Here is a 14,010-nt window from a genome sequence, read left to right as displayed (position 1 = left end):
TTTCCCTCTCTAAGCAGAGGGAGGCAGTTGTGGCAGGCTGGCTGAGGCAGATGGGGATGTGGCCCAGCTGTAGCTGCTGTGTTGGTGGTGGCTGCATGTCTCCATGGCATGGATCATGGATCATGTCAAGGAAAAGGACCAAGCACCAAACATCTGCCTGTTGTGTCTTTCTGCTGAAAGCTGCCACCAAAAATTGCTTCTCGTTCATGCAAAAAGAGGGTGGAAGGAGACTTTTAGAAATTGTGATCTCGAGAAATCTTTGCAATGGCCTGGAACAAGGTCCTGGGGCCCAGAGAGCCCCACAGAGGTCTGCATTTTGTGGTGGTCAGCAAATGAGGTGTGAAGGGGTGTCTTCCACCCCAGGGATAAAATTGACTTAGAAAGAGCAAGATTAGAGGTTCCTGACCTGGTTGTCTGAGTTTGTGGGACTGGGGTTCCCTCGGAGGATGGAGATCCTGAGATGCTCCTGGTATGTGTGTGATTTATTCACATTACACTGAGCAAATCCCATCCTGTGGGGTTTTCTCCGGCTGAGGAAGCTGTTCCCAGCCTCTGCCTGCAGCACCAAGAGGCAGAGCTGAGCCTGGGCTGGAGCAACCCCAGGCCAATGCCAGTGAAGGTCAAGTGAATGTGGGGATGTGTTAGCAAGGGCACAGCCAGCAGCTGGAGGCAAGAGCCATCCCCACTGTCCAGGGCTTGTGAGTCCACATTTAGACTCCATGTTGGTGTTGGACCTCCAATACAACACAGAAATACACAAACTGAAGCCTGGATTGGCTGTGCCTCCAGGTGTCTGCATGGACTCACAAGACCAAGAGGCTTGGTGGCACCTGAGTGGCAGCACAGACTTCTTCTGTCTTCCCCTTCATGGCAGCCTGCAACTCTGTGCACCAGGAGAAAATGTGCTGAGAACACTCACAAGAACTGTCTCATCCCTGTTAGCACCAGGAATGCTGCTGGAGGACTTGGGAAAGGACCACAACAGCCCTTCTCAGCACTGCCCCCACCTTAGGTCCAGCAGAGCATGGTGATGTTCTGGGTGAGACCTTTCGCTACAATTTTACTGAAAGACCCAGAGGGTCAGTCCTGCTCTGCCCTCCCAGCATCTCCCAGGGCTGCACACAAGCAGGTGGAAGGTTCCAGAGTCCTCCTTCCTCTGGGATCTGCAGCCCAGCGTATCCCAAAGCAGGGTAGCCTGCTTTGCCACCTCTTCCTTTCCTGACACCCCCCCGCCCCCTTCCTGATGACTGATCTGACTCTGAGGTTTTTTGATGAGTAGAATTTCCTTGTTTTCTCCTTCACTCCCAGCACCACACAAGGCACATCAGAATGTGCCTCCTCCTCACCCCCTGGACATCTTGTGGTACCAGGGTGAGGACAGACAGAACACCTCTGCTATGAGGAAGGTCTGAGAGAATTGAGATTGTTCAGCCTGGAGAGGAGAAGGCTCCAGGGAGACTTTAGAGTCCCTTCCAGTACGTTAAAGGGCTCCAAGAGAGCTGGAGAGAGACTTTTCACAAGGGCATGGAGTGACAGGAAAAGGGGGAATGGCTTCCCACTGCCAGAGGGCAGAGTTAGATGGAATATTGGGAAGGAATTCTTCCCTGTGAGGGTGGGGAGGCCCTGGCACAGGTTGCCCAGAGAAGCTGTGGCTGCCCCATCCCTGGAAGTGTCCAAGGCTGGTTGGATGGGGCTTGGAGCAACCTGGGCTAGTGGAAGGTGTCCCTGCCCATGGCAGGGGGGTGGAACTGGATGGTCTCTTCCAACCCAAACCATTCTATGATTCTATCTTCACCAAGCCAGAGGGAATGGGATGCAGGGCAGCAAGGAAAAGCAAGGCTGCTGCAGGAAGCAGCCCAGCTCAGCATGAGCTTGAGGAAAAGCTCATGCTTGACTAAGCAGCAGGATTCTTCTCCAAGCCTTCCTGTGTTGCAGCAGCCAAGTGGTTACACAAAACTGAAGTGGGAGCCTTTCCAGTTCCGAACGCAGGGAAGAAAATTAAAAATAAATCATTTCCCACCAGCCATTCAGCTTCAACAAAAGCTGGGAGACTTCCAGAGCAAGTCCCTGAAAGAGCTGCTGTGTGGTTTCCAACCCCTCACACAATCAGGGCAAATTTTGCTGCATCTCTGCCCGGCTTCTTTGGGACTGGTGCTTCCCTGCAGTGGATGCCCGCCCGGCTTCGCTGGCCCCGCTGCAAATCCAGCCACTGTGGGATGGGGTATTTCTGCTCTCCATCGCTCCCAACCAGCCCTGCCCTGTCTCCCTGTGGTCCAGGAGCTGTGCAAGACCTGGGGCTGGAGCAGGGAGCCGGTGGCTGTCCTGCAGTGCTGTCCTGTGGCTCTGAGCACATCCCAGTGGTGAGCTGGCGTTGCTGGGATTCTGATAAACGAAGCCAGTTGTAGTTGGCTTGCTTGGGTCTGGCCTGCAAGAGAGGGCAGCATCAGAGTCCACAGGGATGGGGTCCTCAATCCCTTCAGCTTCTGTCCCATCTCTCCCACCAAGCCCCAGCTCTGGGAAGGAGATGAAAAGGCCATGGTTAGCAATGAGTCACGGATGCCTTGGTTCCCTTAGCATCTCCTACAGCAGTAACAGCCTCTTTCTAGCATGAATCCGTGTTCTTCTGCTTATGTGGGCCAGAGCTGGTCTGGTCCAAATCTCTACAGCCCAGCAGGGCCACAGTAGCCATCACTGTGACTAGTCCTGCCTGGAATATATGCCAGGTCATTCCCTTTTCTTTCCAGAGCCCTTTTTTATATGCTAACACATGTAACATTTGCAGGAGGCTGGGAACAGTGGACATGAAAGGGGTGCCCACCCTACCCACAGGACCTGGGGAAGCAGCAGTGACTTGAGAGGGTACCTGAGCCTACAGAAAGGACAAGACTTGTGAAAATCCACTGCTGGGAACCCACATATCACCTTCCAGCCCTTACCTGCATTGGAGAACACTTTGCAAAGCAGAAACAAGAAGAAATGAGTGGGGACTTGGGGAATACCAGCCTGCAGTCCAACACAGCCACGCTCTACTGCTTTGGGGCAGTGAAAGGAGCCCCAAAAGGGAATCTCTGAATGCCAGCCCCCCCATCCCTTCCCCCAGTGCTGCAGTGTGTCCTCTCCCAACAGCCTGGTTGAAGCTGTGGCAGCTTTGGGCCAGAGGCTGAGCTGCATTCCAGTGCTTTCCAGAGCAGGCAGAACGATGTGGAGAGACTGGTTTTGGGCTTTGTCCAGAACTGGTGACCTTTCAGCTGTTTGCTGGAGGCAGATGTGGACAGTTGCAACCAGCTGTTCCACCATCGTTTGTCTTCCAAGTTGTCCAAGCTGTGGCATCACAGCCTGTCTCCTCTTCCCTTTGTCCATATTCCTTCCCCATGCAGATGGGGAAGGCAGCAGGTCACAGGATGGACTGGAGGGTGGGAGAGACCCTCTGCAGCTGATGTGGGATGTGGCTGGGCTGCCTGGCTGGGTGTGCCAGGAGCTGGTTACATGACTTCAGTACAAGGCATCGCCATGAGGAGCTGGGAATGGAGCCACAAACTGTTACAACCCGACCTCCCAGTTCCTCTGGCGTTTCTGGGAAGCCTTAGCCACTCATGAGCTGTGTGTGCTTCCAGTGGCTGTCACTGCAAGCATAAATCCATAGCTGGTGCCTTGTTTGGTAGTTTGTCATGTGTGGATACACACCCAGCTTGCCTGCAGACTTCAGGTGCACAGGGCAGCCTCCCTGCAGCAGTGGAATGTGGATCCAACAGGAGACATGCAAACCTCAAAGGGGTCAGGAGGCTGTGAGAGGCCTGGATCTCTCCTCCTGGCTCTGCTCAGCTCCCAGCTTGGATACGCCGGAATCTGATGGTTTTCCTGGCTCAGCAATAGTCTGTCCCTGCATCCTGCCAGGGCTTCCCTGGTTCCAGCAGGAACCAAGGCCAAGGAAGAGCATGACTAAGGGTTTAACTATTGACTCTTCAGCCTTCCTTCCAAACCACAAACATCCCAGGAAGACTTCACAGAGAGTGAAACAGTGGCATAATGCAATAATAACAAAAATGTTATTTTTTTTAAAATATTAAAAATATAAGCTGGGTAAAGTTAGGAGAGATGGCTGGGACATCACTTACTAAGGTTTGCCAATATTTCTTACTCAGGCCTGTCTCCTAACGGCTTTTAGTTTCCTGTTTTCTGGTTGTATACAGCTGTGCCAAGCTCAAGCTATTGGACTGGAATTCAGCTTGGGTGGTGTCTGGTTCCTACTGAAGCTTTTGGATGGATGGCAGGGAATTTCAGCCCAAACCTTCTGGCTAGTTTTAAAAAAATGGACTAAAAAAAGCCACATGTTAAGGAAAAGACCAGCAAAGCTTTGCTGGAAAGATTCCTCCAAAGATTTGAGCAGTGGATAGATGTTGCATGTCTGTATTATACCTTCACTGTGGTAAAGTTAAAATTTGGCCCATGTTAGGGTTTCAGCATTTCTTGAGGTTACAGTGTGGTTATGTTCAGGAGAGTGTTGGTAGTTTTGCAAGTAAATTCCTGGAAGATGCTGCATTGGCTTGGCCCTGCTGTCAGTAAATGGAAACACCAAGTGCCTGGGACTGATTTTCTGTCCTGGATTTGGTGGGAAAGAGATTTACAGGTTTTCCATCGTCATTTGGGATGGCAGAAGAACAAGCTAGAAGAGACTTGGCCCATATGTGTGAACCTGAGGGCTTGTTTTGACTTCCCTTGGGAGGGCTCAGCTCCTGCAGGTGGGATTCAGGAGGCTGAAGTGCTGGTGTCCCAGGAAGTCTAGGCTGGCCTTTCTCTTGTCAGGATGGCAGAGAATGAGGCTGAAGACCTGTGAGGGCAAGCCCAAGAGAAGGTGTAAGCAGATCCCTCTACAGGGAGTTGACACAGGTATTTGCTGCCAAGCTCCTCCATGGGCTCTTTCCAGCCACTGGAAAGCAGGTGGCACTTCTGGAGCCTGATCCACCCATCACCTCTAGGAGCACACAGGCAGCAGTGCCCTGTCTCTCTGTCTCCATCAACTCTATGCAAGTCTGGCCCACAACCTCAGGCAGCTGTCTGTAGGTGCCACACCATCTGTGGTGACCTGACATGCTCCTCCAGCCTGGAGTCACCTCATGGAGAGGCATCACTGCCCATTCCTGCATTGTACAAAACACCCTGCAAGGGAAATGCTGCTACATCAATGCTTTCATAGCTTACAAAAAGCTTAAAAACCTCTAACCTGGCTCCTGGTTTGTTGGTGTGGCTGAGGAGGGTTGTTGGGGGGGGATCAATCCATGATACAGGTGTCTTGCTCTCTGGGTGAAATTGGACATTCAGTGGGATCATCGTCAAGTTTCTCCTGAAACCTGCAACCACAGGGTCCCTTTGCTCTGCTTTAGCTGGTCAAAGTGGGTTCATAAGGAAAGATATCAGAAGTCCTACGTGAGGAATACTCTTGTAGTGCCATGTCTGGAAACCAGGGAGGTTTGTGCCGAGGGAAGAGCACCTTGCAGAGCTCTGCAGAGAACAGGCTGTGGGGTGGGTCTGGGAAACAGCCCAATATGGAGCAGCAGCAGGGTGGCAGGAGATCAGCAGGAATCTCCTCTCTGGCCTGGGTCTCACTCTCTGTGCTCCCTTGTTGCAGGCAGGGGCCGTGCCGGGATCGGGAGCCCCGGGCTGCGGTAGGTGGGGCGATGCTGCACGCGCTGTGACGGCGGGGGATGCTCACGGATGCACCTGGAGGAGAGGTAAAACTGCCAGCGTTGCCTCCGGGAGGGCCCTGCCCCATCTCATGACCCTAGCGTGTGCAACCCTTGAGGAGGGCTCCACCCCAAACCCGTCCCTGCAGAGCTCTGAACTCCCCACTCCTCCCAGTTGTGGGAAGAGAACACAGAGAGAGGGTTAGATCTGAGGTCCAGGACTGCCTGGGTTGTGGGACCGGAGCAAAGTCAGCCAGAAATTGGGGTTCCCCTCACGATCTGTCCTGCTCAGCCAGCAGCCCAGCACATACCTGTGTGGATCTGCCCATACCCAGGCTGTAGAGGAGTTTTTGGGTCTAAATCCCACCTTTCCCTTGCTCAAGAGGAACTGGCAGCAGGGAGGAGGCTGCTGACATCTCCACAGGGTGAGGGGGTGTAAGGGCAGAGGCAGCAGCAGCCCTGCACTCCTTGTTACCATGAACTGGTAGAGCGCTGACCTGGCCAAGCAATTAGTGATTTTCCTGCTAATGAGGGCTGAAACTTAGCAAGTCAGAGCACCCAGAGCCCCTTGCTGACCCCTGGACACCCTCACGGCTGCTCAGAGAAGAGGTATAATCTCCGGTTTACTGAGCAACATGTTCCAGTGCCTCACCAACCTCACAATCAAGAATTTTTTCCTAAACTCTAATCTAAACTTGCTCTCTGTCAGTGTAAAGCCATTTGCCCCTGTCCTGTCACTACATACCCTTGTGAAAAGTCCCTCTGCAGCTCTCTTGGAACCCCTTTAGGCACTGGAAGGGGTTCTAAGGTCTCCCTGGAGCTTTGTTTCCTCTAGGCTGGACAACCCCACGAAGCCAGATAATGTTTTAAAAATATCTGCGAAGGTACATCTTGTTTTAAACTAAAATCAGCTGTTACAGTGGCCCAGCCTGGAGGCCATACAGAATACTCCTGCTTCCAGAAGAGGTCAATTCTGGTGACACTTGGTTGCAGCTGGGGGGATTATGATGGAGAAAAGCTTACATGGCACTGTGGGGCTACAGCCCACAGCTAAGGATGGTGCTCATAAGACTTGCAAGCTTTGCATCAACAGGCGTGTTTGCCAATAAAGTGCCTTTTTTTAATCAAAAAGCTACTTGTCTTGTTTGGTGCAATGAGACAAATGTCCTTCCCTTGTCCTACAGAGAGAGCATCCCAGGGTACATTCGATCAGGACACTTTGGCCAGAGTTTTAGCTGGCAGCTTGTGACACCCTTCAGCAGCACTTGTGTGCTGGGAAAAGAGAAGTGGTGCTCTGGCAGGCAGGATGCTCTGCAGAACTGCAAAGTCAGCAGGGAGAATCACACAGGTTGGCACATCACAGCTGCTTTGAAGCGTTAGAAAACGAATAAATCACACCTATTGCCTGTTTCACCTATTTATGGTGGGCAGGGAATACTAGGGAATAGCACCCTGATAGCCAGGCTGGGAAAGGCAGCTGTGCCATGTTCCTGTCCCCAGCCCTGGGCACTAACAGCCTGTGTGGGACAGGTCTCCTGTGCTGAGGCTGGGGCTGTCTTCCACACCACAGACAACCCAAACTCCGGAGAAGCAAGCCGTGTAAACTGCCAAAGCCTCAAGCTGAACCCCTGCAGCTATTCCTCCTCCAGCTTCATGGGTGCAGCTCTCCATGTGAAGGCAGGAGATGCTGGCCAGGAAGGGTTCCTGCCATTGAACCCCTCCTCAGGAGCACAGACCCTGGCAGGAGCCCACAGGGGTTATGAGAACAGCAGGAGAAGGTGGGTGCCCGGGCCCCAATGTTTCAGGGCCACAAGAGCAGACTTTCCGGATCTGTGCCGAGTAAGGAGCACTAGTCCTTAAGGTCCTTCCTTACTTTTACACTGAGGATTTGAGGAGGGGTGGGAGCTTCAAATCGCTACCGCGGTGCTATCAAAAGCCTGTGCCTTTCTGACAGCCCTTGCCGGTGTCCATGACATGCTTTCTTTCTCCTTGTAGGTAGTGGCGAGCCTGAGCTGAGCGCCGGGAGCGATCCCGCAAGCGCCGGGACAACAAGCGGAACATGAGCGAGAGCGGCCCCGTTCCATGGTCCGCCGGGCGCGAGGAGTGCGAGCCGCATTCCCCGGGCTCGCAGCCGTCCTGCAGCGACGGGGACGAGCAGCTCGGCCAGCCCCCGGAGCCTGCCAGCGGGAGAGCCAGCCCCCGGCACGATGATGCTCAGCCCTCCCGAGCGGAGGGGGAGCGCGGGGCCCCGCGGGACGAACATCTGGAAGCGGTGACAGAGCCAGGCGAGAGGCACAGCGAGCAGGGACAAGGGACAGGCGCTGCCAGCGAGAGCGCCCCCGAGGACGGGGCAGTGCTGGCCAACGGGGTGGACACAGCGCTGGTCACGGGGCCGGAGCAGCCGCCGCGGCAGCAGCGGGACGGGGACATTCCCAGCCGGAGCAGCCCGGATTTGGGGGAGAGGGGCTCCCCCAGCCCGGAGATACCCAGAGGGGCCCTCAGCAAGGAGCGGTGGCACAGCGTCCTGGGATCCTCGGAGGCTCTAAGCGCTGACGAGGCAGAGGAGCAGTTCGGGTGAGTGTGGAGCCGTCGTGGCGTTGGCTCAGCTCTCGTTTGTGTGTGTGTTGTTTTCAAGGCTCCTTGGTTCGAGTTACTCTGCTCCGTGTGTAACTCATCAGTTTAAGAAGCTGCAGCTGCTCTCATGGCTGACTGTGGCTTTCCACTCTTGTTTCTCTCTGGGCTTCTCACAGAGTTTTCCCCTGTTTCTGACTTTTCTCTCTGGACTTCTCACGCAGTTTGTCCCTATTGCAAATGCAGAAAAGCTGTGATTAGAGCCGGTGCCTGCCCACAGAATCACTAAGGTGAAGGAGAAGCTTTTGGGATCTCAGGAGTGCTGGGTGCTGGTTGTGCTCACTCTGAGCATGTCTCACAAGTTGGGAATTCAGCTGCAGCACTTAAGGCAAAGTTACCTGAGATTGCTTAGAGCAAGTATGACAGCCTGGGGATGGTGCAGAGCCAGGCTGGTCTGGGGGATTGGTGTGCCCTGGAAGTCTCTGGCAGCATGGCTAGTTCTGGCAGTCCCTGGGCTAGCGGGTGACAGCTGTGCATCCAAGAGAGGGCAAGACACTGAGCTTTGCTCTCTGCTGCTCCTGTGGCAGGTGTTACCAGTGCCTGGGTGGCACAGGGGCAGCAGTGTGAGACAAAAGATGTGAATGTCATCCTATTCTCAAGTGCCTGAGACAAGCCAGCACATGTGCAATGCCCCTCGGTCCCTGAGTCCTCTGTGCTGTCAGCCTGGCTCACAGGAGGAATCTCCAGATTTTATGCCTCCACAAGTTTCTAGAACTCCCTGGGGCTCTAAAGGTTGGGGGCTGAGGGGAATAACAGGTCACTGGGATGAGGTGGGGTGCTTCCCGTGCCATTCCTGTGGGAGTGGTATGGATGCTTCCCTTTGCCACCAGAAATCAGCCAGGGCTCTGGAACTGTAGCCACCCAGGGTTGATGCCTGTTGTGAGTTTTATAGCCCTACCTGTGTACCTACCCCGGGCTGGGAGAGATGCTACAAGCAGGAGGGGCTGGAGAAGAGGAGCAGAGTTTGTCCCAGAGGTGCATGGCCTTCTGAAGAGAAGGTGTGGAAAGGACAGGGTGGCCAAGGTGGCCTGTGGATCAGCTCCTGGCTTTAGCCCAGTGCAGGCTCCAGGCTGTGCTGATCACTTGGAGCGCTGTCTGGAGTGTGGGCAGGAGTGTCAGCAGAGCTGGGGAGCCACACAGGGTGTGGGCTGATGGCAGGAGTCCCTCCTTCTTTGCTTCTCCGGTGTTGAACAGGCTCCCCTATAAAAAGCTGGTGGTTTGTTTTACTCAAGGCCTCCCACAAGAAGCAGCAGCACAGTTCCAACGAGCACAGCTGAAGGTATTGAAGGGGAAGAGTGTCCAGTGCAGGCTACTGCTGCGTGGAGAGTTCAGGGAGCCTGTCCCCAGGCAGGTCCCACGAGCCCTATAAGCTATGCAGGCAGATCTTGGATATCTGCAAGTCTCTCAGGTTTCAAGGGAATCATATTTGCTTGGTAGGTGGCTCTCTGGCAGAGGCTATGAGTTCAAGAGGAAGCTAGGAGTGGTCAGAGAATGCTGCTGCAATCACTGCAAGTGCAATTATTTTAAGGTACTTGGGCATGAATTGGGAGAAGTGGCAGGCTGAGGATGTGGAGATGATGCAACCTGACTGGGCTCTGCATGCACAGCCCGTGATCTTGTACTCTAAACATATTCACTTGGATAGCAAATAAGTCTTTTGGGAAGCTGAATGCACAAGGGACAAGTCACACGCTATATTCAAAGGCAGAAGGGCAGCTGGAAAACTTCAGGGACACATCTGAAATCTGGGAAAGCACTTATTGCCTGCAGATGGGGTTTAGCTCACTGTGTTCAGGCTTATTAGGACTTTGACCACCATTCTTTGGGCTAAATGGCAGAAATGTGTGGCTGGGCCAAACCCAGCAGGGAGCTGGTCTGTCCTGCCCATATGGACTGTCTGGCTCTCCTGGATCAACGTGGGTCAGCAGAAGCAAAGCTGACAGATGGACCGAGGCACTGGGAAGTCACTGTCATCCCACATCACCTCTGAGTTTCCCCAGGTTTTTTTTCTCCCTTTGGGGAGTTGCTGTGTCTGCAGTGACCCATTCTGGGTACAGGAGAACCTGGCCTGACGTTTTACTGATGAGCAGTCAAGTACTTGTTCCTGATGACAAATCACTTGTCATCGTCCACATATTGCTGCTGGATGCATTTTGTCCCTGAATTTTGAAGGACTTTAGAAGGAGGGGATGAGTCCTGCTCTTCCTGCTGAACCAATGGAGAATTAAAGGGGGAAAAGTCATTCAAGGGCATCACTCCATGGTGAAGCTGGAGAAAGGAACCATGATTGCCCTGCTGAAGGCAGGAAATGGTTGGTAAAAAACTCCAGGAAATACAGCCAAAGCTTTAATGCTTGTGCTTCATTTTGTCATCAACCGAATCCCCTTTTCCCCTTTCTGGTTTATCCCATGGCATCCATTGCCAGACTGATACACCATTTGTCAAAGCCCCATTTTCCTGTTCTGGTGGCTGTGTTGCCTAAAGATCTTTCACCTTCCCAGAAGCCCCCAACATTGGCCCTGCTGATCTCAGGGAGGTCACAGCTCTGCAGTCAAACTGAGAGCCCACCAGGGAATGATACTCTCTGCTTTCAGCCCCATGAACTCATGCAAAAAAGTCAAACTTTTAATAGAGAAATCCCCACCTTTTACTTGTAGACACACTTAGTCCCTGCAGTTTTGGGACTGCAGCCTTTGCCCACACATTTCCACCCATGACAACCTATAGCTGTCGAAAAATTCAAACTCCATCATATAAAGTTTCAGGAAAACTTTGCATAAAGCCTGCAGCACATAGGCAAGAAAATCCTGATTTCCATCATGTCCTTCTCTGGCAGGACTTCCCCACTCCACCAACACAGCAAACTTGTGACAGCAAGTTGAACATTGTTGGGGTGTCCTGTGCAGGGCCAGGAGTTGGACTCAGTGATCCTCGTGGGTCCCTTCCAACTCGGGATGTGCTGTGATTCTATGATTCTGTGATAGGCTGTAATTAACTGGTGAGAAATGAAACGTAAACAACTCAGTGCATACAACTCAGGAGTGGTTCAGCTCAGCCATCCCTGGTTGCCCTGCTCTGTGTGCCTCACTGTAAGCAATAAACAGGAGTTTCCAGAGACAGGGAAGGCAGCACAGGCAATTTGACACCGTGTTCTTCCTGCAATACACTTACAAAAACTTGTGATTACAATGCACGTAAATATACAACTCCTTATTTCAGCAGAGCAATTGCCTTCCCTGCTGTGTAATAAGTAGGCAACACCTCTCCATGGGGAGGCAACGTCGGGTTCATTCACAGGAGCGAGGTCTTTCCCCGTCTCCTACCTTAGCCTGGCTTTCCTTGTATGGGATGCAGATGGTGCTCCTGGATTAGTGTAAAGTGTGCAGTCTCTTTGTCCTCTGTCTTCTCTGGGACTGGGCAAGGAGAGATGTGATGTGCTCGATGCCCACTGAGAGGGACTTTTCACAAGGGCATGTAATGACAGTACAAGGGGCAACGGTTTTAAGATGAAGGAGGACAAGGGATAGATTAGAGATAAAAAAGGAATTCCTCCCTGTGAGGATAGTGAGGCCCTGGCACAGGTTTCCCAGAGAAGCTGTGGCTGCCCCTGGATCCCTGGAAGTGTCCAAGGCCAGGTTGGATGGGGCTTGGAGCAACCTGGGATAATGGAAGGTGTTCCTGCCCATGGCAGGGAACGAGATAAGCTTTACAGTGCCTTCTAATCCAAACCATTCTATGACTCTATGACCCATCCAGGACCAGTGCTCCTGTGCTGATCTCCACAGCCTTTGCTGGGACATTTGTGGGGACACAGACTTTCTCCCTTTGCTGCCTGCTGTGAGTTTGGGCTCAAGGGATAAGTAAAGGCCTGGCATATGCCAGGTCTGTGGTGTGAACAGTCAATGGAAATGACTCTGTTCAGCGTGGTGAGAGGGTGGGACCTGTCTGTCTTGGGATTATGGCAGTGGGACCTGCTAAGTAATAACCAGGAGGTGCAGGGCTTGATGGCTGTTGGTGGGTGTGATAGCCAGGAGCACCCAGGAGAACACCCACAGGCCCAGCTGCTGTGCACAGCACCCTGGAAACACCTGCTGTTCCCCCAACTTCACGGGGATGGGCCCTCCTGCACAGGTGCTCTCACACAAAGCCATTCCACTGGTGATTGCAGTGAAGCAATGCAGGCCAAGGAATGGTGTTGTGGCTCTCTTGGAGCACCTGCAGAAACCACAAATCCCCAGGGTTCTTCCTTGGTGTATGGAGGACACAGACCCTCTGGAGGGGAGGGACTGTGGAGGTTCACTGGGGATGCAGGCTGTTGCAAGAAATTTGGCAACTGGATAGTCTGCCAGGCAGGTCCTGACCTCCCATCCCTGGGTGTAATTTAGGCTGTAAAGTCCTTCCTGTCACAAGGAGATGAAGGTTTTAAGGTTCCTCCTGCTTTGTGGAAGGAGATCTTTCCAGTCCACATTGTCATGGCCAGGCACTGCAGTTCACCCTCCAGGGAAGGATGGGTTTGTGAAGACAAGCTGTCCTGGGATGAGGGCTCTTTGGGCTGGAGCTGCTGCCCTCTGTCTCATTTCTGCTGTTTTGAGGCATGGCCAGCTCTGATGAACCGGGAGACAGTTTTCTAAAGCCTTGAGCTCTTGGAATCAGGGGATTATGTGAGCCTCTGGATTCATGTAAGTTTTTACCCATGTGGATGCAGAGCTGGGCTTGAAAACAGCGTCTCTGATGGCTGAGACATCAGAGGGGACTTTAAAGGGTGCAAAACCTTGGGGTTTGGGGCCTGTCAGGTCTCATGACTGGTGTAAGCCACACGTGGTTGTCGCCCTCCTTGCACAGCCCTTCAGGTGGGTCTGTCCTGCTCCCTGCTGTGCTGGGATGCCCTTTTCCTGCTGCAGCTGACCAGCCTGCAGCATCTCAAAGAAGGGAAGGTGGCATGGCACAGTCATTTCATGGGCCCTGACCTGTGTGAGTTCCTCAGCCTCTTGGCACACAGAGAAATAAGAAACCCGAGAGCAGAGTTGGCCTCTGCTTTTCAGTGGCTCTCACCCTGGCACGTCAGAAACAGGAAAATCTGCCTTTGCTCAGATTCTTTTCCATGAGCATTTTTCTTGCAGAGATGGGGAACAAGAAGCCTGGTAGCTTTGTGCCCTCTCCTCACTGCCACAACAAGGCTATGTGCACCTCTGGCTGTGTGTGCTGCTGTGAGGAAAGTGAACTCCATGACAGGTGGAGGAAATGTTCCTGTAGCTTTTACCTGTGTCACCCACGAAATGTGGGACTGTGACAGAGCAAATGGAGCTCTGCCAGTGGCTGCTGGAAGTGGGGAGGCAGGTTTCACCTGAGACCCTTGGGTATCTCAGGCAGGTCCTGCTCTGTTCCGTGAGCTCTCCAGGTCTCTCAGTCAGAGACTATTGCTGGATTTGACTCAGATTAATTCTCCCAGTGCGGGTTTGTTTGAGATGTGCGCTGGAATGTGTGCCTCTGCACCCAAAGCTAAGCAGATTCAGGGTTGCTGACAGTCCTCCAGCAATCCTGGAAGCTGTGTTTTTAGGTTCTTGCATCTCACAGCCTGCAATGCTGTGCCTGAATCCCCCAGGCCATCTGTAAAACAGGATGGAGCCTCCCCTACTTGGGTGTTTGTCACCTTTCACGTCCCTCTCAGTGGAGAGAACACTCTTTGGAGGCAGCCTTG

General features: G+C 53.1%; 1 protein-coding gene across 3 annotated transcripts in view; it reads left to right on the top strand.

Moving 5' to 3' along the window:
• PSD2 (pleckstrin and Sec7 domain containing 2) overlaps window positions 1-14,010 on the top strand; it is an 87,039-nt gene that overhangs the window by 35,462 nt on the left and 37,567 nt on the right. For 2 of the 3 annotated variants that reach the window (XM_064671533.1, XM_064671535.1), the window contains exons 2-3: window positions 5,627-5,729; window positions 7,677-8,255. In XM_064671533.1, coding sequence (XP_064527603.1) covers window positions 7,741-8,255 — 515 coding nt within the window. In that variant the 5' untranslated portion in view covers window positions 5,627-5,729; window positions 7,677-7,740. The remainder of the gene's footprint in view (window positions 1-5,626; window positions 5,730-7,676; window positions 8,256-14,010) is intronic. The other variant, XM_064671534.1, reaches the window with a different exon arrangement.

This window comes from Pseudopipra pipra, chromosome 15 (assembly GCF_036250125.1).
Source record: "Pseudopipra pipra isolate bDixPip1 chromosome 15, bDixPip1.hap1, whole genome shotgun sequence".
Lineage (NCBI taxonomy): Eukaryota > Metazoa > Chordata > Aves > Passeriformes > Pipridae > Pseudopipra > Pseudopipra pipra.
The sequence above is the reverse complement of the archived record's forward strand: the minus strand, read 5'-3'. Positions and strand labels throughout refer to the sequence as shown.